The following is a 25,212-nucleotide window of genomic DNA, read 5'->3' on the forward strand; positions in this document are numbered from 1 at the left end:
CCGTGGCTGATATCGGCCGGGATTACATCATCATCATCAATAAAGGCTTAATAAGATTATATGATTTTTTATTTTATTTTACACTTCAAATTTGTTTATCTGATTTTTAAATGCTAGAATCATAGTAATTAAAGTTAAAAACTTGTATTTATGCAATATAATTATACATAAATAACGAGGAAGGAAGTAAAAATAACAAAATTCTTGCTACTTTGGAATATATTGTCCGAAAATCCATGACAAAAAACTAACTTAGTATGAAACTAAATGTAAAAAAGATTACGTATCTTTTTACTGCACTTATTTTTTGTTAGTTGTTCTTTTTTTTGTGATTCAATCATCTTGTGTGTACCTACTTGTACAAAATACTCGTTTACAAAACGTATAACTTTCAGTGTATTCATACGTCAGTTGCGAGTGAAGGTTGATAGAAAGACGCGTATCGACGGCCTCAATATGTTTAATTCGCCACTTTTCAATCAGGTAAGAATTGATTAATTTTAGGTATATTGTGTACCTTAGTGTGCCGCTTAGTGTAGATTTAATCTACTTTAACAGTGGTAGATACCGCAATAAAACTTGCACGAATGGCTCGGCTTGACCGGTGAAATACTATGGCCACACAAAAGACACGCGTCAAACGATGTTCTCAGGCAGTCAGGTAATGACTTTCTGTTATGTGCTGCTGCCGCAGCTGAATGTCGTCTCTCATTTGAGTGATGAGCGAGCTTCTTGGATAGGTGAGTGACTACCCACATTCGAGCAGATTCGAATTTGATAAGTCTACTAGTGATAACGTATTTTTAGTACTTACAAGGTCACATAGAATTTTAAATCCATTGTGTGGTGTATCACCTCTTTCATAATTAAGTTACTGGCCGGTAAGCCAGTGAGATCATAATCAATAATGTGTCAACTATGTCAATTATGTCATTAATAAAAATAATGTAAATAGATAACAATGCATTTTATTTCTTTATGTATATTTAATATTGGCGACGAGTTTTAAACCCACGATCACATGGAAAAAGTAAAAAAACAGCGGAGTACCCAAAGAGGGTTACTCACTAGAATAGAAAAATATGTAACATCGAGGGCGTCAATGTCTGACGAGGACATCGATGCTCGCTCTGAGAGCCTTAATACAGCGATTAAGTCTCTGCGAGAGCTTCAGCAAACGATCGAAGACCACACCGTCGACCAGCATGACGAGACCGCTTACGAGCAAGAACAGGAGTACAGATACGATTTCGAAGAGCTGTACACAACAATTATCACGAAACTATTAACGAAAAAGAAACTAAACCAACGACAGCAAGAACAACGACAGCAAGAACAACAACAGCAAGCGCAACATCATAATGAACAACAGGTGCATGACCAGCAGCAGATACGTGAGAACATACCTAAAATACAATTTCAACCACTAGGAGCATCAGAAACTTTCAACAACTTTAAGAAAAGACTGGAAGCCTACTTTCGATTGAATAATATTACCAAAGATCAAACAAAAACCAACATTATACTATCTACATTATCACCAGAGCTCCATGAAAAGCTCTGTGACTTAGTGTGCCCAGAAGAACCAATTAATATGTCATTTGATCTCATCACCGAAACACTTAATGAATATGTAGATCCAAAACCTAGTAAATGGGCCCTACAACATAAATTCATATCAAGAATACAAAAATCTGATGAAACTATAGCTCAATTCACAGCGGAACTAAAAAAATTAACAACAAACTGTGAATTTAATTGTCAACATTGTGAGAAGAACACATCAGAAAGTTTCCTTTGCCTACAATTCATACGAGGCTTAAAAGATAATGACGCACGAACAAAAATTTTACAAGATCAAAATAAATGCACATTTAAAGAACTAGTTCAAATAGCAACATCAATCGAAATGGCAAAAACAGAAAACTACACTATTGCTACAAATGTATTGCCCAGCACGAGTAACGGCAGTATTGACAAAGTTTCTACAAACACATATCGACCTAAAACTTCAAACTCAAGACAAATCACACGCCGAGATTTATTAGGTAAATGTTTTCGCTGCGGATCTTCTCATGAAACCAGGATATGTAACGCCAGCAATGTCACCTGCCGGAAATGCAATAAAATCGGCCATCTTGCCCGCGTTTGCCTACAACGCAAACCTAATCTGCACTACAAGGCACCAAGACCCAATTCACACCAACTAGAAGAGCCAAACAATAGCGATAACGATGACTTGAACGATATCAATATGATATCTGGCGAAAGAACTGAGAAATTCATGATATCAGTACAGATCGAGAACGCAAAGCTGAAAATGGAATTTGATACTGGAGCAACATTAACGTCAATGTCAATGGGAGACTATAGAAAACTGAATATTGGAAAAAGACTGTTCCACACAGATATTAAACTTCGTACTTACACAGGAGAATTAATAAAACCAGTTGGAGTCACTTACGTTAAATGCAAATACCAAGAGAAGGAATTTCACGGTAAACTATATTTAATCAATGGCAATGTAGATCCTATCTTTGGACGCAGTTGGATGAAGGAACTGGAAAACTTGAACTTAGCAGATATAAAAACTATACAAGACACAAAGAACTTAGAACTAGACCAACTCTTACAACTTTATAAAACTTCAGTTTTTAAGTCCGACCTGGGTAAAATACCTAATTACAAGGGACACTTAAACCTTAAAGAAAACACACAACCAATTTTTATCAAACCTCGAAGAATACCCTACGCTTTAAAAACTAAAGTGGATGAAGAAATAGAGCGACTTTGCAAGCTAGGGGTCATTACGAAAGTGGACCACTCTGAGTGGGGAACCCCAGTGGTACCAGTTGTCAAGCCGAATGGGTCAATCCGACTTTGCGCAGACTACAAAGTTACACTAAATAAAGTTATATTGGATGAAAAATACCCAATACCGATGATAGAAGATATCTTTGCAGAAATGAACGGCGGCAAGCTATTTTGTACACTTGACATAACTCAAGCATACCTTAATATGGTCATGGACGACGAAAGCGCAATGCTACAAACACTCAGTACACACAAAGGTACATACAAAGTAAACAGACTTATGTTCGGTGTGAAAGTCGCGCCGAGCTTGTGGCAAGGATTTATGGACAGACTCTTGCAGGGGCTGGAAGGAGTCAAATGCTTTTTTAGCCGACTTCAAAAAGAAGGAGGTTATCAATTCGGCTGTATTTTTTTTTTTTTTTATGTGTGTTACCGCGAAACTCCGCCCCTGGTGGTCCGATTTTGATGAAAAATATTTTAATCGAAAGGAAGTGCTTGCAGGTGGGTCCCATTTTTTTGTTTTTTTTTTAAATAACTAGAAGACTAGTAGATTTTGAATATAGCTTCAAAATTTGATGCGAAAATTAGGGACATTTTTGCTTTCAGCGCTTACGTAGGCTAACCTATAGGACCTACATAAAAATGATGTATGGCGAATTGTAGCTCTTTAAATGTGCTAAATAAAAGTCCGCGATAGCATATATCTATCTTTTATAGTTTTCTCACAATAACCATTTTTTTCTTCAGAAACATCAATTAAATTCATGCCCTATTTCCGACGCTATTATTCGAGTTCAGTATTAACCCTTATGTAAATAAACATGTTCATTATCAAGAGAATTTAATGTAGATTATATTTGCAATTGAAACTATATCATTCTGTCTAATAGTTTAGGAGATATCGTAAGAATAAAATTACGCGGAAACGAAAAATGCTACACGAAAAGCACAATTTTGCTTTCTGGGCTTACGTAGGTCAAACTATATGACTTACATAAAAATGATGTATGGAGTAATTATACATCCTTAAATTTGCTAAATAAACGTCTTCGGTGGCATATATCTATCATCTATGGATGTCTCACAAAAACCATGTTATTGTGAACAAACTTCGATTAAAATGCACACGAAAAACAGCGTCGTAAGCTTACGGCGCTATTATATTATATTCGATATGAATCCTTATCCAAATAAATATGTTTGATGGCTAGAGTATTAAATGCAGATTACATTAGCCATTAAACTATGTAATTCTGATCAATAGTTTGGGAGATATTAAATAATTAAAAACTACGCGCATTCGAAAAATGCTAGTGCGGCGCGCGGCTGGACAAAATTAAAGGCACGCTACGATGTATTAGTTCGGTAATTTTCAATTTGTATACCGATTTTGATAATTATTTCATTGTTTAAAGGATAAGTGGTTATCTGCTGCATTCTAAATTAGTTTTTGAATTGAAGTACACACATATCAAATAGGAAAGTCCTTTTCTTTATTTGTCTTATTTATGTGTTTATATGTATTAAGGAAATTTGTAATTGAACTTCAAATTCACTAAAAATTGTGAAATAAAACAAAAATTTTAAGAAAAAAAATAGCCGACTTCAAAAAAAAAAAACAATCTCAAACAAAATGCACTCAAAAGTAACCTAAAAAAACCAATTTCAAACAAAATGCACTCAAAAGTAACCTAAAAAAACCAATTTCAAACAAAATGCACTCAAAAGTAACATAAAAAAAATTTCAAACAAAATGCACTAAAAAGAAACAAAATAATGTCATGAAAATTCTCTAAACTCTAGTAGTTAGTAGTAGGGGCTCAGTTTTCCGCAACTCCACGACAAGCGCGTATTTTGCGTGTCTCTAAACTCTAAAGAAAGTTCTCTTCTTTCTTGTGACATTTCTATATTGTATAATTATTGTTATTTTGGAGTCGGTTTCGGCCTAAGTAGGGACATAAACGTAAGTATGTCTAATACATCTCAAATATCTAATACATTTTACCTATTAACTTCGGCCGACACCGACTGCGAAATAACAATAATTATACAATATAGAAATGTTACAAGAAAGAAGAGAACTTTCTTTAGAGTTTAGAGACACGCAAAATACGCGCTTGTCGTGGAGTTGCGGAAAACTGAGCCCCTACTACTAACTACTAGAGTTTAGAGAATTTTCATGACATTATTTTGTTTCTTTTTAGTGCATTTTGTTTGAAATTTTTTTTATGTTACTTTTGAGTGCATTTTGTTTGAAATTGGTTTTTTTAGGTTACTTTTGAGTGCATTTTGTTTGAAATTGGTTTTTTTAGGTTACTTTTGAGTGCATTTTGTTTGAGATTGTTTTTTTTTTTTGAAGTCGGCTATTTTTTTTCTTAAAATTTTTGTTTTCGATGATATAATTATTCAAGGAGATTCAAAGGAAAAATTGTTACAAAGACTTAAGCTTGTGCTTGATAAACTGAAAGAAAGCAACCTCAGAGTAAACAAGGATAAGTGCCAATTTTTTTAAAACAAGTATAAATTACCTAGGGCACACTATTGATAAAGATGGCCTGCACAAAAACAAGGACAAGATAAATGCTATAATAAAAACAGAACGCCCAGTAAACACTGCAGGATTGAGAACGTTTCTCGGTATGGCAAATTTTTATAATAAATTCATACCCAATCTCGCATCCATCACGAATCCCTTGAACAACTTATTAAAGAAAGAATCAAGCTTCCAATGGACTACACAATGTGAAGAAGCCTTCACCAAAATCAAAAAAGAAATATTAAGCGAAAGAGTATTGACACACTTTGATCCAACAAAACCACTAGTATTGGCCACTGATGCTTCACCACTAGGGCTTGGTGCAGTCCTATCTCACAGACTTACTGACGGATCAGAGAGGCCTGTTGCGTTTGCCTCGAGAACATTATCAGACAGCGAGAAAAGATATAGTCAAATTGACAAAGAAGCTACGGCGATTTACTGGGGATTAAAAAAATTTTTCTACTACATCTACGGCCGAAAATTTACCCTCATAACAGACCACAAACCACTTACAAGCATATTTCATCCAAATAAAACCTTGCCAGCAATGAGCACTATGAGGTTATTTCATTACGCCCACTTCTTGTCCGGATTTGACTACAATATTGAATATAGAACTTCAGCGAATAACTCCAATGCCGACTACCTATCAAGATTTCCAATAGAGTCTACAAGGATTAATAAAATAGACCAGAACTACAATTTCCAATTAGAGCAAATTAATACTATAGACATCAACCCAAATACGATAGCAACTGAGACTAAAAATGATTCAGAACACAGACCTCTACTACAGGCACTTAATTCAGGCATCTCGCTAAGAACACTCGGTTTCAAGGACAATGAGTTCACATTACATGACGGCTGTATACTAAGAGGAGCGCGCGTTCTTATCCCTAGAACACTTCAAGAACGCGTGCTAAATGAACTACATCTCGGCCATCCAGGAATAGTTAAGATGAAACTATTGGCACGCAGTTTTGTATATTGGAAGGGGATTGATAACGACATCGAAAAGAAGGTGAAATCGTGCAGAACTTGCAGACTACAACAGAATGAACCTGAAAAAGCACCACTTCACCATTGGGAACGACCTGATGGACCTTGGCAAAGATTGCACATTGATTTTGCGGGACCTTTCCAGGGTCACCAACTTTTTATAATAGTAGATGCATTTTCAAAATGGATTGAGATAATACCTACCAAAACCACAACAACTACTTGGTGCGTCCAAAAACTGAAAGAATTATTTTGCACCTTTGGAATACCACGAATTTTAGTTTCTGACAACGGACGACAATTTATCTCAGAAGAGTTTGAAGCATTCCTCAAAGACAGTATGATCGTTCATAAGACGTCTGCTCCATACCATCCAGCAACGAACGGTCAAGCCGAACGATACGTTCAAACCGTGAAAAGGATACTACGAAGCTTAGAGGGGGAAGGAGGCACAATATATCAAAAGCTCCTCACGACTAAAACACGACTTCGTCGAACGCCGGACGCTAACGGCCAGACCCCCTACCAGCTTATGTTTGGTAGGGAGGTACGCACGTCGCTACATGCCATGTTCTTGAGAGGGGAACTCCGACGACCATCAGATAAACACCAGCCACATCTTATCAAAAAGTTCAATCCAGGCGACCGTATCCAGGCCCGTGATTATACCATCGGCTCCACGCAGCGCTGGCGTTTCGGGACCATTCAGGAACGTTTAGGGAGACTACATTATAAAATAATAACTGATGACGGCTCTGTCTGGCGTAGGCACATTGACCAACTCCTAGCTGCTCCCTTGATCCAAAGCTAGGGGGGGAGAAACTGTGGTGTATCACCTCTTTCATAATTAAGTTACTGGCCGGTAAGCCAGTGAGATCATAATCAATAATGTGTCAACTATGTCAATTATGTCATTAATAAAAATAATGTAAATAGATAACAATGCATTTTATTTCTTTATGTATATTTAATACATTGTTACCTCCTTTAATGAAAAACTCTGAACTGAATTAGACTAATTTTTTTTGGTTATTTCAATTAACAAATTGTTACAAATTGTTTCAGCATCTATCAATGGTATAGCATTACCTATAGGTCTTCTGGTCACCACACCGATTATGAACAAATACGGCCGAAAACATACCAACCTAATCCGAGCGGTACTCACCACAGTCGCCTGGACTTGCCTTTCTCTCACTACCGATTATTACGTCATTCTATTCTGCAGATTTCTTCAAGGCATCTGTCTCGGTTGCGCAGCTATCCTTGTCCCTGTTTTGCTCGGGGAATACACCAGTCCAAAGTACAGAGGCGCCTGTCTCACAACAATAGCAATTTCTATATCCCTCGGAGTTTTATCCATACACACTTTATCTTTCCTTACTTGGCATCATATATCAATTATATGTGCTGCGATTAGTTCAGTTAATGTGATTCTTGTTATATTTTCCCCTGAATCTCCAAGCTTTTTGGCTAAGAAAGGAAACTTTAATGAATGTACACGTGCATTCAATTGGCTGAGATATCCAAATGAAGTACAAGAATTGGAGAAAATGATACAAACTCAAATGACAGCTGTCAATCGGAAGAAAGAAGGTGATTATAAGAAGAAAATAAGAGATTTCTTGAACATGTGGAAGAAGAAAGAAGTTTACAAACCTTTGTTTTTAATGTTTCATTTGCATATAATTAACGAATGGTGCGCAGCAAATGTTCATGACGCGTTTACAAAGTACATTTACGAACGAGTGATAGGTGACATGAATATTTCACTTCTAATATCAACCGACATACTGCGAACTTTGTCGGCTCTTTGCGCTATGTTTATTGTAAGAAAATTTAAAAGAAGATTTATATTATTAATTACTGTATTATTAAATATTGTTTCATTAATAATATTATCAATTTACGTTTATTTAAGAATGAATTTACTATTGCCTATCGATCATCCATACATCGGAGTATTACTAATACATTTGTATGTATTTTCATTTTCATCTGGTAATTTAGTATTACCAAATATACTTTCCGGTGAGATATTTCCTTTGAAACATAGAGAAGTATGTCAAATTATAGCGCAGTTATTTTTCTCTGTCAATTTGATGATAAATATGAAAACGGCGTTACAAATGTTTAATGCAATAGAATTATACGGTACGTTGCTAGTTTACGCATGTTTAGTTGCTTATGGTTTGATCGTATCATTGCTCATACTTCCAGAAACTAAAGATAAGACATTACAAGATATTGAAGAAGAGTTTAAAGGTATTGTAAAAGGTAGAGAAGTGAACAATTTGTTAATTGAGAAACATAATAGTACAGTTCTGAGATAAAATGTATTTTTATTTAAAGTTCCTTTATCTATATATATAAAAGAAAGTCGTGTTAGTTACACCATTTATAACTCAAGAACGGCTGAATCGAATTGACTGAAAATTGGTGGGCAGGTAGCTTAGAACCAGGAAACGGACATAGGATAATTTTTACTCCGTTTTCTATTTTTTATTCCGCGCGGACGGAGTCGCGGGTAAAAGATAGTAATTAATAAATCTTACTTTATAAATGCGAATGTTTAGATGGATGTTTGTTTGAAGATATCTCCTAAATAGTTTAACGGATCTCGATGAAATTTGGCACAGATGTAGAACATAGTCTGGAATAACACATAGGCTACTTGTTAAGCTTTTTTTTAATTACACGCAGACGGAGTCGCTAGCGACACCTGATGTAATCCCGGCCGATATCGGCCACGGCAACTGTCTTTAACTCTGGTTTTGCCGTTGGTTGGTTTTGTAGCCAATTTTGTTTGTAAAAATCCTCGCACATTGCGATCATGAGAGCACACCGTTCACAGAATTATAGCTGATAGCCGCAGGTAGCCGAGTTAGGGAGCAATAGCTAGTAATTAATTAAAGACAGAAGTCACAAAAATATAATTCCATATAGTTTTGACTAAACACTATTCAAAATTGTTATCTCAGATTTTTTAAGGAGCACAGCATTTGTGTTTTTTGTGTGTTTGTGCATGCAATACTTAGATTATATCACTTATCTTTTAAAAATAACCTGAACGAATAAATTTTTATAGTGCATTAACTTTGTAAGAAGTCTGGTATAGTTAATTGCTTTTACAAGATTTCTGCTAATATTATAAAAAAATAAAATAAAAATAAAGCGTGCGCTGTTAGCTGCAAGCGTGCATAATGTGTCAATCGGCCGCTGTCCACTGCAGGCGATGCTACACTATCGTTTATTTTAAGAACAATTGTATCGACTTTGTCGCTCCCCTAAAAATGTACTTTGATTATTTTTATTCTCCGGAGCCGGTGGCACAATGGAGCGTTTCAAATTTCTACAGAAAATTTGCGTTTTTGCATAAAATGGTAGCGGGGAGGGCACGTGACTGCGACACATTAAAACGTGTAGTTACCACGAACTATGCATTTTGTAGGACTGTTCTCTTTAACTTTAGGATTACAGCGGCCATGTCGGTAGCGCAACCTCCAGCCCTCTCTCTCTTTCTTAACGAAATTATGTCTACTTTTTCTTACACTTATTTCATATATGGTTCATACATATATGTTGTTTTTTGTCTTCCCCTATTTCTTTTCCCTTCTATTATTTTAGTTGTAAGATCGTAACAGATATCCTAATATCTCCCCTCTCATGTGCCCTATTATTTTTAATATTTTTCTTTCTTTATAAGACTGTTAGAAATAAATAATGAAAATTTTAACTGTTAAAAAAACGTTGTATAGTAGTGGTACGAATAGAACAGACGAAGATAAGGTCAATTACAGTAAGTAATTGTATACAGTAACAGAAGTATCATATTTTAAACTTAACCATAATGAAGTTAACAAGAGAATCCTTCCAATAAGTACTCTTCGTGCCCCGTGTCCAAGAATAACTTAGTCTTTGTAGTCTTTGTAGTCCTCTCTCTATTAGATGCAGTAAAAGTATTGAATCGTTTAAAAAACATGTCAAAGATCACTATCTGCAGCTCTAATTTGACTATATATTGCTGAAATATTGTATTATTTTATTTTCTCTTATTTTTATTTATATTTCTTATCACTGTTCGTGTGCACCCTACCGATTTGGTTTACTTAGCTTAATTTCTACCCAAAGGTTGTCTGGCAGAGATCGCTGCTTAGCGATAAGACCGCCTTTTGTGAAAATCCTGTTGTACTTTCTTTTTTTTTTGTAACTCCATGATAGTGCACAATAAAGTATATTTGTATTTGTATTTGTCTTTCTGTAGCATAAACAACTTGACTGATGTTGATTCTTCCTACCCGCATCACCTATATTCCCTCTAATGTTCCCTTAGAAACAAAAAGAACATTTTAGTTCTATTAAGAATACTTCTTCGTATTATTTTGGATATATTTTATGCGTTGTCAATGTCGTAATTTCCACATTATCTCACATATCATGGTCACCGTCGCTTGCATTGTAACGAGAGCGCATTGTTGCAGTTTCGATTAATAAAAGCGATACAGTTTCCTAGTTTTTTCCACAAAATTTAAATGGAATCCCCTCCGGTCATTATACTCCGCCATTTGCATGAAACCGAAGGAATATTTTATTACATATGGGGAATAGAAAATGTAAATCGTTACGAAATGCAATTATTTATGCGTTTTTTTTTTCAAACAATGTTTCGTTTCTATTATTATGTAGACGCAAGCATTAATTTTGATTTTTGTATGATTTATTAGGTAATTATTTTATCGGAGATTAAATAATCTTTCCTACTAAATTGTCCGCGCAGAATTTTTGTATAATGTAGCTTTCTAATATCGATTTTTTTTAATCAGTCCAGTAGTTTTTGAGTTTATTAGTTACATACAAAATCTTTATATTATTATAGTATAAATACAAGCATTACCATACCATTTTTGTCTCAGAATTGAATTAAGAAGCAATTAAAATAATTTAAATTTTATTAAGCGTGCTTATATAATGTACCGTTTATTGTCACTTAAGCAGTAGATTTATTATACTAAATAGAAGGATAGTCTTCAGTGACCATTCAATGTTTCTGGTTGTTATTTCAGTATAAATTGCGCATTTTTTTAAGTCATAAAATTAGATCTTGTGTTTATTATATCTGTATTTTGAATATAGATTATAAATAGTTATCTGTCAGATGATGAAAAGTAAATTTTGCTAGAATATTATGTGTTGACATTAGATGGCAAATTATTTTAAATTAACTCCGCGAAATCACAATTTAGAGCACAGCTGTCACGGATGTTTTGTTAAGGGCAAAGGGCTCGAGATGACCCAGGCGGCGCCCATACCCTCTGTGCCCGACCAGGTGTATGGGGACCTGGTCAAGGAGCCTGTCAGCAACGTGGTGGCTGAAGTGTTGGAGCCTTGTCAGGTAACTACTACGTTACCAAATAGTTCTTGGTTAAACGATTAGACCGTTGGTTTAATAACTTTTAAATCATCTGTAAGAAAAGAGACACTTTCACTTCAATTCACACGACTTATTATTTTCTTGCTTGTTGAAAAAGTTCAACACTTACAAATGTACATATCAACTAATATTGCAAAGATTTGTTTGTTTGCATCGAATAAACTCTGAAACTTCTAAATCGATTTGAAAAATTCTTTCATTGTTGGGAATCTACACTATCGGATGACACAGACTATAATTTTTCTTATTAGATTTTTTTTTTAATTTCATGTGAACAAAGGCACGTATCACTGCCACAGATAATATATGACAGGCATAGATTATGACCTTCATTACATCAATGTATATATGTAGGTAACTAGCTGTCGCCCGCGACTCCGTCCGCGCGCAGTAAAAAAATTGGGGGGGGGGGGGTTTAGAAAAATAGATGTTGGCCGATTCTTAGACCTACTGAATATGCTCACAACATTTCATGAGAATCATGAGATCAAGCCGTTTCGGAGGAGTACGGGAACGAAAACTGTGACACGAGAATTTTATATATTAGATGAATTTCTTTCTTTATTTTCTAGATTACCATCAAATGTGGGTTTCAACAAAACAAATGTATTTCAAATACATATCCTCTTTGTTTTACTTAAATTACACAATGACCTATGTTTTCGAAGTATTTCGACAATAATTACTCTAGAATTTCTGTTTGAACTAAAATAATATTTGTACATTTCCTAGAAGTCTGAGGAGACGCCACCGTCGCTACTCGATGACCTGACCTCCGTGGAGCACTTGATGATCACGAAGCGGCTGCGGGTAAAGAGCGTGCTGTTCCTGAGGGGCAAGAGGAATCGCTTCCAAGTACGCACTCCCGACAGGAATCTCGTCTACACTGTAGAGGAAGAGAACAGGTCAGACATATTTTACTGCTGCAGACTCATAAAATGGCCATGAAAAAACTAGTTTTAATGGAATAATTTAACGGACACGTAAGCAGTCCTTTACAAACAAACAGCCACACTCAAAGACATTAATTAGCCTAATGAGAGACTTAACAACTCTCCAGAATCAAAGATTAATTCAAGTTACGAAGAATACAACACCACCTAGTTTTAAAGAGGGAATACACTACGTAAATAAATAACCAGTTGATAACATGAAGGTTTTAATCTGTGTCCAGCTGGTGGGTTGGCTACTTCTGCTACGGTCTGCGTCCCCTCCAGCTGCGCGTGTGCAACAGTGTTGGTGCTGAAGTGTTGCGCGTGCGCAGGCCCTATGCTTGTACACCGCGCGTACTTCCCTGCCAGCTGCAACACCTCCAGGTCTTCAGCCCGCCCGGACATCTGATAGGTACCATCGAGCAACAATGGGCGGCTGTTAGACCGGTCTATCTGATTAAAAAGGAAAATGGCGAGGAGTTGTTTTGGATACGTGGTAAGATTTTTCTATAAGGGTATGTAACAATGTATTTCGACTGAAGTATATGCTTGTATTCAAAAATATAATCACTATTTAGTAAGTGTCTCTGCAGTGGCATTTAATTATAATGGATTGACATAAAATTCAAGTATTCCTTCCATTTCATTTACTTCGTTACGTAAAAACTAGTGTAAGAATTTAGTTGTTGGCATTAACTCTTTATTCCTTAAGTGTGTTAAGTATCAAATTAATTTAAATTGGTTTATCAGTTAAAGAGCGCCAGACAGATAAAAATTTATTTTTGCATTTATGCATTTATAATATTAGTAAAGATTAATTGATCCATGTACAGTAATCCTACACAACGTTTTCGAACGTTGCGTTGTACTAAAATATTGCATACGTTATTTTAAGGTTTTTTCTAATAATTACATTTTTCAACTATACCAACTAAAGTTTAGGTTTTTGCTAGTAAATGTATAAGGTTTACGACATTAGTCGAATAGGTTTTGAACCAACGAGCACGTGATTAGATGCCCGTACCTTTAACCATTAGGTTATTGGCGCTTCAACACATAATAAAAATGCTTGCACGTCAGGTCCGTTCATTACACTGAGTCTGTTCCGTGACGTGGAGTTCGGTATCGCGCGCGCTGACGGTGTCCCCGTCGGCAGCACTTGCAAACGCTGGCAGGGACTCCTGCACGCTATGTTCTTTGCACCGATCACTGACAGGTGCAGTTGAGGATGTTTCATTTCTACTCATTTTAGTAAATTTTTCACTTTCACAATGCTATTAGGTGGAAAGCATGGTATTGCTGCGAAGTCGTGTTAAATTATAGGTTTTATGGTGACAGTTTGTTTCAATCCTATAAGGGTTTTTTCTCACAAACCGGGGTGGAAAACAGAGATATTTTATCGCAAATAAAATTAAGCTATAAATAAAAATAAAATTAAATTAAACGAATGTAAAAAAGACGTAAAAAAGTAAAATTAAGCCGTTTCCTAAAATGGTCAATTTTATTTGCTATAAAACTCTGCATTCCTTTCCCCGGTCTATGTAAAAGGACCTTAATAATGCGTATTTTGACATTCTTCGGTTTCAGATTCAACGTGGAGTTCGATCGAAGCCTATCTGTTGAGGAGAAGGCTCTGCTGCTGGCCGCGACGTTGCTCATAGACTACATGTACTACGACGTTTGATATATATTATTGTTGTTATTCTAGACGATGTTTTATTTACTAACAGTCGCCTTAGACTTCATCTGCGCAGAAATAAATAAATAACCTAAGGCATATCCGCGTGCATCAGCTACCTTCCAGTGAAAGTACCGTCAAAATCTGTCCAACCTTTCCGAAAATTACCCGACACTAACGTGGCCTTACGGAACAAAAACACACACAAAATTTAAAAAAAAATCAGTTATCAGCAACGTTAATACATCGTGCGTATGAAATCGCTTTTTTTCAACATTACATATACACCAATATTGTTAATAGAAAAAAATTAAGTAAGGAATTCCAACAATGTACTTCGGCTAGTGCTGTTCTTTGTACTTTCTGAATGTACCTAATTAGATCTTAAGACTGGTCTCACACAAATAAGGCGAAAGCTGGCTTTTACGTAACTTAACACGTTAGCTGCGAGGCCATTTTGGCGGAACTTTCAGCCAGTGCGTTTGAGGTCTGTTCGTGGCAAAGTTGAACTTTTTTCCAGTGCTATTGAGGCCTCTCCTGCCTCACAAAATTATGTTTTCGAAAAACATTTTTAAAAAATCCAAATTAGACGATATTTGCTTGAAACTTCACTATTATGAACTTAAATATGTGCATAATATGAATCTAGCTTCGCCTGGAGTTAGGACGTTTCGTTAATGAATAAAGTAAAATTAAAAATTTGTCATCGGTTCTGCCTCAAATCGCACTGAAAGGAAGGTCAATTAATGCATCGACTAGTGATGGGATTAAAAGAGAGTCGTAGTTACGATAAATGTTTATTGAGTATTAATCACTGAAAATGTTTTTCATTAAAACATGGTAAACAAAAAGATTTGTCACACTGGACACAAAAAGTCACAATTTTTTTAGTTTTCTTAGCAGCTTGCGTGCCATTCAATGTCAATCTTAATTTTTCGTGCTTTGACCACCTCTTTGGAACAAATTATCAGCACATCTGCCGATAGGAAATCTTGAAATAAAATATATATTTTAGATCTCTTGTGTGTGTGTGTGCGTGCGTGTGTGTGTGTGTGTGTGTGTTTGTGCGTGCGCGTGTGTCTGCGTGTGTGTTTGTGTGTGTGTGTGCGTGGCTTTGTCTGTGCGTGTACTTATCCGTTCATCGATTTTAGGCATATATGGTACAAATTATGCCCTAGCGCGTAGTTATTTTACTATACCTGAAAGGAAAGGAAATTTCCTTTTTTTTTAATTTGAGTTTTGTTGTTTATTTTGGATTTCGTAAGTGTTTTTGCGTTTACTTCTTTTTTTTTACTCACAAGTGTGTTGAAAAACATCGTATGAGGGAGCATGATGATTGTTGGTCGCTCGGTTTTCTTGTAGAGGTCGCCTTTGAACAATGCCACCTCGCACGCAATAATCAACTTTGCTACCTAGTAGCATAACATACTAATATATGTCTTGTTTGCGTTTACGTTACCGCGTAGTACATATGTGAGAGTGTGGGTCTGTGTGTATGTATGTATGTACCTAGTCTTACTAATTTCAGTATAGCAGCCGTGGCCACCGAAGAAACAACTCGAACTTTCCAAAAGAAGATAAGACTTCCTACTATTAAGGAATCTGGAATTGTAAACCAGAAATATAAATATAACATTAAAATATATGAGTAATAGGTACATCAAGTCCCATGCTGCAGCATTAGCAAAACAATCCACACTTAAAAAAGGGCAAAATTGCAAAGGGGATTTTTGTTATTGAAATATTGGATTTTAGTCATGGTGTGACGAGAGCAAGCTTTTGCTCTCGTCTCAGCGAATAATCAGCAAAAACATTCAACGTTCTCTGTACAAAAACGATGATCAGCACACAATGGTAAAAATTGCTACTATGGACTAAACTTCGAATGGAACTGTGACTTGCTTAAAATAACAGTGAAGAATAATCCACAACTGAGCACACATTTTTAGGCAACACCCATGTGCAAAACAAAATAATGATGATAATTGAGTATTGTTAGTGGTGAATGTGCGTGCGTGCGAATATTATATTAAGTATAAGACGTATTAATCGTGCTATTTAAGTAGAATTAGTTAATAGTAGCTTGGCTATTAGTGTTGTGTTTCTGGCTCGTAAATACATTCTGTGTCCGATTTATGCACTTTTGGTTCATCATAGACATAGGCCACCCCCTTAAAATTCAAAGTTGCAGTAATTTAGGTTTTGTATGGTATAAGTAAAATTTTTACCGAGGTCAATATAGTTTCTCATAACTCCAATAAACATTTTCAAATAAGTTAGATGAGTACTTCATCTGACTTATTTGGTATTATTGGTTTAAAACGTTAAGGATTTTAAAATAAAGTTCTACGCTCAATCTTTAATAAATCCTGCCAAAACGTCCTCGAAACTCGAAACGTTATCGAAATTTTTCACAACACTAAGCTAGGATGCGCGGCGCCCGCGCCGCCCGCGCTTCGTGCAGTGCGGCCATGAGGCCTACAAATTTTGAGATAGATTTGACCTCAATCCGCACTAGGCGTAATTAATTTCTTTTCAGTGCGTTTGGGGCCTGTAGGACCTCATTTTTATCTAATTACGCCATTGGGCTAGATATCGCAAGAGAAACATTTCTATATATTTGACTCTGTCGTACTCATAGAAATACTGATCTAGTAGCCTCCCGCACAGAGCGAAACAACCCGATTTTGACTGCCGCACCAGCGAGAAGTCACGCTTTGAGCCTGTTCTGCCTCAATCCGCAGTTAACGTGTTAAGTATTCAATTGCATTTTATTTAATAAACTAAATAAATTGACTTTGTATCGTTTGAACAAACACATTTATTAAGAATAAAATTTTTCTATATTTGCTATTCGGATATGGACGCCTAGTTAATTCATGTTTTTTTTTTTTCACACAAAAACGTCAATTTCCCCTTAAAAATTAATGTCCTGCACGCGTGTGCCACCCCTATTTGCATTGTATTTAAAAACTTTTTTTTATCCTCCGGCAGATGTCCGATGAGGTAAATGGTGCGAAATTTTGACAGAACGTATAATTTTGGCGCGCAACAATGACGTATAGATGTCGCGTAGAATAAAAAAAAACTTAATATTGCGTTCTTTATCGAACCCTTTTTCCGACGGATTGAATTCGATTATGTTTTCGCGTAAAAAACAACCATAAAAGGGTGCGGATTTTTTTAACAGATTTCTGGAAAAACAACATCGGGGTGAAAGTTTATGTAGGTCACTGGCTGCGGAACGAATTTTGTTTTTTTTTTAAGATATAAAGCCGTGGCGCGCGCATGTCGTGTGCCAGCAAGGGTTTTAAAAATAGACAATAAAACTCTTTGGAAAATGATTTAGATTTTTTATTAATCTCGTAACGGATTTACTTTTTTTTTAGAAAAAAATGTGTTTTTTTTTTTGATAAAATACATTCCATTGTAATTGAATAATAAGGTCGTAGGGCGATGTCAAGATTAAAAAACGTAATTTTTTGATCGATTGTCGTAATTCTGTTTACGCACACATTTTTATAATTTATCTTTTGATTAGTCTCAAAAACTTTATGTACTTATTTATATATTTACATCAACATCATTGGCCTTTGTCTGTCCACTGCTGGACATAAACTTTCACCAATACATTCCACCCTATGAGGACCTCCGCGTACCGAACTCCTTTCTACCGTCCGCACTAGATCATCGGTCTATCTAGAAAAAGCGACAGTCATACCTTCTTCTTTCCTGGTCAGTCGTATTTTTACGTATTTAAGTAAATAGTTTTGACATTCATAACTTTTGAAGAAAAAGAAGCAAACGTGTAATAAAAACAAGTAATAGCGAAAGCCATTTTGAAAAACAAAAGTGATCCAATATGTAAAATATTACTGAACAAAAATGACACCTAAACATTTTTCGAAGTGACTTGATATATATATTTTCACTTGTGTAGGACATATGAGCATATTTTTATTTCCCAATTGTGGAAAATTTAAAATCATTTAACATCAGAACCGTTTAATAACAAGTAATTCCATAAAATTATCAATAAATAAATCACGCAATTACGACCCCCAACTTTACAAAAGTACAGAAAAGCGACAAAAATACTCTTAATTAAAGATTATATCCGCGTCAACTGTCGGCTTTACACTAATCTATAAAAAAAAAACTATTCCTATAAAAATTCCCTGTTTTGTGAAAAAAAAAAGTTTCGACACCCATTAAAAATCGCACCGGAGGGTCTTATATTGTAGTGAGCATCTGTCAAATGTATTAATGGGGGAAAATGGCTGAGGAATTGTTTGAAAAATGGGTTAAATGTTAAAAAAGCATGGCAACCCTGTGAACTGTCATGCGAGGGTTAAGCCTGCGTGACGTGTGTCAACACGCGCTTAAGTTAACCTCACTATCATTCGATACGATCAGATACGACATTTCGTTACGGGTTAAAAGATTTTAAATATTGGAGAGTTTAAAATGCAAGGGAAACATTAAAAAGAGTATCTATCACTTTCAAATTAAAAATATACAGCACCTAATTTATACTATAGAAAAAAGTAAATCCACTCAGTCATTAATTTGTAGATTTTTCGGTCAGTAATTCGTTATTTACTTAAGATCTTTTAAGAGAAATATATTTTCTTCTGTTAGTAATACTGTTGCTAAAACAATAAACAGAATCGATTACCTCATTTTCTAGTCACATACAAATTGAAATGTGTCATTTTGTTTTGTAATTTGTTTAACGTTTGTTGTTCAATCCGAGGATGCTCTCAATTACGCAGATCAGGACAATTCCAAAGAAATATGACGTTTAACTTTCTGATAACTATATACTATATTATGAGTCAGATGCAAAATTTTATAAGAACAATACAATATGAGTACCGTCGCTTACGCATTGTTCAAAATGTTACTTTAGTAGTTCTTAATGTCTGTACATTTACCATATAAAATCTGCGCTAAGGGTATCTTTTAATGTTTAGTTAATTATTAAACCACGTAATAGTCTCGTTTATGTTCTTATAATTTTTTTCTTTATTCGTTACGGTACGCTCAGGCAAATGCATTTTCAATGGCTTTCAATTACCAGAAATATAACTTCCAAACGATCTTTATAGAATAGACTGCATCACAAAAATTTAAACGAAAATTTCTAGTTCTGAGTTGTTTTTCATGGTTAGAAATATTTTTAACTACTCTTACTAGCCTCAATGTCGTAATTTGATAAATTTAATTTCAACGAATTATGATTACTTTATAACAATAACAAGGAAAACAACAGAATTATATTTGTATATTTAATTTATTGAATACGGTAGAAATGCTTTTTGTAATTAAACAATGGAAAACAAACAACAGACGGACCTAGGAACATATACCAACCGCAAGCCATAGATTACACAAAATTTATAGGTTATTTATTTTACCGCTCTTTTTACTAGATAACAAAGAGAAGAAAAAAATACACACAGACAAGAAATTATTTAAAAAAATCATTCCAAATAATTTGTTTTTAATGTAACACTATTTAATGAGGTATTTTTTTATACAAATTAATTTGCGGACGGTTTATTGATATTCGGAGCACTAAATTACAAACTGTTTAAAAATAATCTAAAAACATTTTTCTTTCCAAAATAAATATTTTAATTTTGCCTTAAATGTTAATAGAAATTTGTCTTCGTAACCGTAGATTTCTGAGAACAAAATCTACGTTAGAAACATATTATTATCTCTGTTTTGTCAAAGATTATGACAAAGATGACGTTACAATTAAATAACGTTTTATACAGAGATATTTGTCTCAGAAATCCACAGTCAATGAATCAAAGTATTTGTTATTTTACTATATTATGTTGTTGTTACTATTGTATTGACTACAATGGCTTGCGGCTAAAGTTTGGCTCACTCCCAGAGCCATAATATAATTTTTTCAATATAAATAACATTTTACCAAACGTGGACGTCGAAATGTCGAATTATTAATTGTAAAAATATGACAAAATATTTTCTCTAATATTATATTTGAGGTAGTTTGGTTTCAAAGTTCATCAACACATTCTTATACATATTTTTTACGCTCTCACGACGTCCATGTCTGAAAAATACATTAAATGAATTGGACTAGAAATAATACAGATGTATTAAATTGATAAAAAAAATAATTATCAATTATTAAATACAGTCGCACGTAAAATAATAATTTTTCCTAAAACTAAATACAGCACAGACTAGAAATGACGCAAATAATTATTTACACAGATAAATAATATTGGAATGTAAAGATTGACTTAAAAGGATATTTTGGTGTTGCTATATTAAATACTAAAATAATTTGTGACTAGAAAATTAATTAAATTAAATAGTGTGATTTTATATGTAATTTTGTCAATAAATCTCTTTTGAATTTATATATTTTTTATTGACATGTCACTTGTAAAATCACACGCAAATAATATTTAAAAATATAGATTATAAATAATGCGATGTGATCGATATTTTTTTAAGAAATGTAGTGATTTTGTATATAACACCATATTAGTTACCAACGATTCAACATTAAATTTTCAATATGTTTTATCATTAAAAAATTATATGTAAAAACAAGATGTTTCAGTTAACTTATAGATAACAATTTTTTATTTAAATATTTAAAAAATTTGTTAACAGGATTTTTTTATTAATTTAATATTTACTGTTTAATAACTAAATAATCGGTCTTTGATTTTTTTTCTATTGTAAGACTCATAATAATAAAACGATCTGCATCTTTTATCGAGTATCAGTGTAGGAAGAATTTAGGAACTAATTTTTTACAATTACTTAATTTTTTAAAATGGCAACAAAATTTCATAATAAACGAGTGCGACTGTACGACGGCGTGCATTGTACCCGAGTGAGATAAAAATATACGTAAACTATTTCTAAAAGTACGTTGTAATCACCCCTGCAATAGTTTTAGCTATACTTAATATTAATTTGTACTGTAATTCAGTTGCACCATACACCGTTATCTTACTCGGCTCAACATTTTCTACTGAGATTAAATCTATTTTATTGGTCTAAACCACATCGGGTACAACGCGGTACGAAACAATCCCGAAAACACGACTCAAACTACGACAGATATAGATTTCGTCCGGTCATACAAAATTCTTAGTAGTAAAAATTCCGCGTTCCCGCCTAAATGTCAAAACGCTCCGCCATCTTGGAATCTATACGACCGTCGAGATCTGTCAGCACGCGTACAATTCTTTTTTTTAATTAAATTTGTTATTATTTTTAAAACATTATTAATATAATTTGTTGTTTCACGCGCTTGCGACGCGATTCGTCGCGGGGATTCTGCGATGTGCAGGAAGACTAGTCGGAAGATGATCTGTTTTTATTTATTTTAAATTAGGAACGGATCGCCTACATTACAAGGAACAGATAAAGGAACATCATTTTAATCTCACAAGCCTTCTTAAACAATAACACAAATGCTATATGTAACCAGCCAGTGCTAGGAATCACAAGCTTTGTCACTTCGGAAGCCTTACCCTGATCATCACCTTTATAATCTGTATCAGGCAGCCCCCTCCCCCTCCCCCTCCCCCCTCCCCGCGGCGACTCGCACGCCAGCGACCTCTAGTTTTAATTATAAATTACAACTTACGTACATACATAGGAACTTTCTTTAGAAGCTGCGTGGTTTATACAAGCTAACTTCCACAATGATCTACTGAATAATTAATTCATTAAATAAACCTGTCACCTTGTCAAACGAGACACGCAAATAACAGACAAAGTGCACTTTATCTATCTCTTAGCAATCCAATGGAAACCTTCTTTAATATCGAATCTGTTTAAAATGCTTTATAGTAATACATTATTTGGTAAATAGTTGATATAATGTCTTTTTTAAATATTAGTTGTAAATTTTCTAATATCTGAAATTCTATGTTATCGTTAGAAGATATAAACAGAGTGCACTATGTCCGTAGTAACTTATTATTTTAAAAATTACAATACAAATAAATATAAAACGCAAAGCCCGGCCGAACGACAGAGGGAGGGGGGCGGAGCTGAGCCCACACCCCCCCCAAACAATGACCCGTAATGACCGATGTGTTGCACAACATGAGCCGCAGGGCCGGACTCCCGCGAACTCCTACCTAATCAATTTAATACTAAATTACGTTTAATGTTGATCACTGCCCAATAGTACGTATCTTTGTGCTCGAGTCGTTCTAGACAACAATAGTTATATATCAAAGTATGCAATAACATGGCGCGACGTCCGCGGCGCAGCTCCCGAACTTATTATACAACAACACCTAATGTAGATAGACCCTAAGTGAGGTAGCGCGGCGCCCGTGGCCGCCCCGTGGCCGCCCCGTGGTCGCCTCGTGGTCGCCTCGTGGCCTTCAGTGATCAACATCGCACCGGCACTACGACGCTAGCGGGAGCACTCACTCACCGGTAAAATACATATTAAATAATAATAATAACTACGTCTAGGGTGTATTTCTTCTCCCGATCGAAATCGACGTTTCATAAACTCGTCTCGGACCGACCCAACGTCGAGGAGATAATAGTAATAAACGAATACATAAGCGGCAACGTTCCATATATCACCCGTTAAATATAATTCTCAATATACGAAGTTAGACTCTGTCAAATAAAACCCGAGTGCGGGGCGCACGGACTCTCCCCTCTCTCAGCGGTCGCTTGAAGGCACACAGCGTTAAATGTAGTCATCAAAGTCGAGCGGGAGACGCGCGTCCGCGGCGGTGTAGTCGCGGGCCGCGGCCGCGCGTCCCCGGCGTTCACGACGCGTCGCCGCCGCGTCACAGCCGCGCCTAGGCCGGCGTGAGCGTGAGCGTGACGGTGGCGCGACGCGTGGCGCGGCGGCGCACCGGCAGGAATACGAGCGCCGGCAGCAGACTGAGCGCGCCGCCCGCCTCCTCCAGCACGAAGGGCTGCATGGTGAGCGGCGCTCGCGGCGCCCGCGGCACGGCCAGCAGCGCGCCCGCACCGCCGTGCGTCGCCCGCACGTGCGCCTCCAGCGCCGCGAAACTCTCCGCGCGGAACTCGCAACGCGAGCACGAGTACGCCTCCGCCTCCACCTCGCCGCCCTCCTCCGCCTCCGCCTCGCCCTCCGCCTCCTCGCTACCCTCCGGCCCGCCGCCGCTTTCCGCCGGGCGCTGCATGTGCGCGCGCTCGTGCGCGAACAGGAACGCGAGGACGTCGGTGGTGAAAGGGCAGTAGGAGCAGGCGTAGGGTTTATCGCGCACAAGCAGGTCGAGGGGTCGCGGCGGTGGTGGTGCAGGACGTGCGGGCGGCGCGTGCTCCGCTAACAGATGCGCGCGCAGGGCCCGGGGCCCGCGGAAGCGCCGCGCGCACAGCGGGCAGGGCTCCGCCGGCGCTGCGTTGGCGGGCGCCGGTGGGGCGGGGATGCCGTGCGTGTTGTGTTTATGTACGCGCAGGAAGTACTTGCTGCAAAGCTCCTTGTGGCAAATGTCGCAGGTGACGCCACCGAGTTGCGTGCCGCTCTCGAGCGAGATGCCGTGCATGCGCTGCATGTGCGTGCGCATAAAGTACTTGTTGCAGAGCTCCTTGTTGCAGATCTCGCAGAAGCTGGAGCCGGCGGCGGCCGAGCCGGCGCTCCGGCGCTCGTCCTGCGCGGGTGGTGATACGGACTGCGGGCGCGCGCCCTCCGCCGGCTCCTCCGATAGCCGCTCCGCCGCCAGCTCGTTCAGCTGGGAGATCATCGTCTGCAGTTTGCGCAGCTCCTCGCTGGCGGAGCCCGGGGAGGCGGCGCCGCGCTCTTCTACGATTAGATTGAGCGGGCTCGTCTGGCCGTCACGCAGCGCCTGCTCTAGGTCGTCCTCGCACTCGCGCTTTACCTCCGCGGGCATGTCGGCGTCGTAAGGCGAGGGTGAGATGTGCGGCGGCTGCGGTAACGCGGGAGGGGAGTGCATTGCGGGCGTAAGGGGCGCAGAGGGCTGCGGCTGCATGGGAGGAGTAGCGGCCGGCGAGCGCTGCGCCGGCACGCCATGCCTCCGCTCGCGATGCGTCCTCAGGAAGTATTTGTTGCAGTATTCCTTACAGCAAATCTCGCAGAAGGCCTCGGGGTTGATGACGCCCAGGCGGCGCAGCACGTCGGGCTGGAAGCCGGCATCGCGCGCGCGGCGGGCGGAATCCGGCGAGAGGCGGCGGGGAGTGCCGCCCGACTCCTCATCGGAAGCGCGGCGCGGGGGCGAGGGCTGCGGGACGGGTTGCGCGTCACCGTCGTAGATGCCGTGCTTGTTGGCGCGATGGGTCTTCAAGAAGTACTTGTTGCAGAACTCCTTGCAGCAGAGGTCGCAGTAGGCCTCGGGGTTGAATATCCTGGGGGGGTCGTGTCGCGGCAGCAACCGGAAGGCGGCGAGGGGGTCGAAGGGCGGCAGTGGGAGGTCCCCAAAGGCGAGCGCGCTCTTGTAGATGTCAGCGACCTTAGCGTGCAGATCTAGCGGCAGCGGGGGCGGGGCGGGGGGTTGCGCGCGCGCGGGCGCGGCCTGCTTGCGGCGCTTGCGGCCCGGGCTGGCGGGCGCGCCCTCCGCCTCCAGCTCGCGCTTCACCGCCGGCGCCGCGGACATCGCGTCACCGCCGCATCTGGAATGTTACAAACAAATATTGAGTACATGAAACACACAACTACCGAGGAGTCACAAGACCAAAAATAATTGGTGATTGAAATCGAGTAATACTGATCGACTAAGATTAGCTAATCTGATCTGCAAAATACGTTAGAGGCGGCCCTGGACATCTATTCCCACAGATTAAGCGACAGTTTTTTGCT

General features: G+C 37.8%; 3 protein-coding genes across 3 annotated transcripts; 2 read left to right on the plus strand and 1 right to left on the minus strand.

Moving 5' to 3' along the window:
* Nucleotides 1-664: 664 nt before the first annotated feature.
* LOC123722328 (facilitated trehalose transporter Tret1-like) lies at nt 665-9,118 on the plus strand. Its single transcript, XM_045683806.1, has 5 exons — nt 665-740; nt 7,418-7,655; nt 7,773-7,948; nt 8,060-8,181; nt 9,056-9,118. The coding sequence occupies exons 1-5, from the start codon at nt 665-667 to the stop codon at nt 9,116-9,118; spliced, it is 675 nt and encodes a 224-aa protein (XP_045539762.1).
* Nucleotides 9,119-11,510: 2,392 nt separating this feature from the next.
* On the plus strand, nt 11,511-14,399 carry LOC106708057 (phospholipid scramblase 2). The gene is made up of 5 exons (XM_045683838.1): nt 11,511-11,744; nt 12,516-12,688; nt 12,958-13,211; nt 13,796-13,931; nt 14,303-14,399. Exons 1-5 carry the CDS (start codon nt 11,553-11,555, stop codon nt 14,397-14,399), a joined length of 852 nt encoding a protein of 283 aa, XP_045539794.1. The 5' UTR covers nt 11,511-11,552.
* Nucleotides 14,400-23,230: 8,831 nt separating this feature from the next.
* On the minus strand, nt 23,231-25,009 carry LOC106708060 (zinc finger protein 628). Its single transcript, XM_014499533.2, has one exon. It carries the CDS (start codon nt 25,007-25,009, stop codon nt 23,231-23,233), a length of 1,779 nt encoding a protein of 592 aa, XP_014355019.2.
* Nucleotides 25,010-25,212: the final 203 nt, after the last annotated feature.

This window comes from Papilio machaon, chromosome 23 (assembly GCF_912999745.1).
Source record: "Papilio machaon chromosome 23, ilPapMach1.1, whole genome shotgun sequence".
Lineage (NCBI taxonomy): Eukaryota > Metazoa > Arthropoda > Insecta > Lepidoptera > Papilionidae > Papilio > Papilio machaon.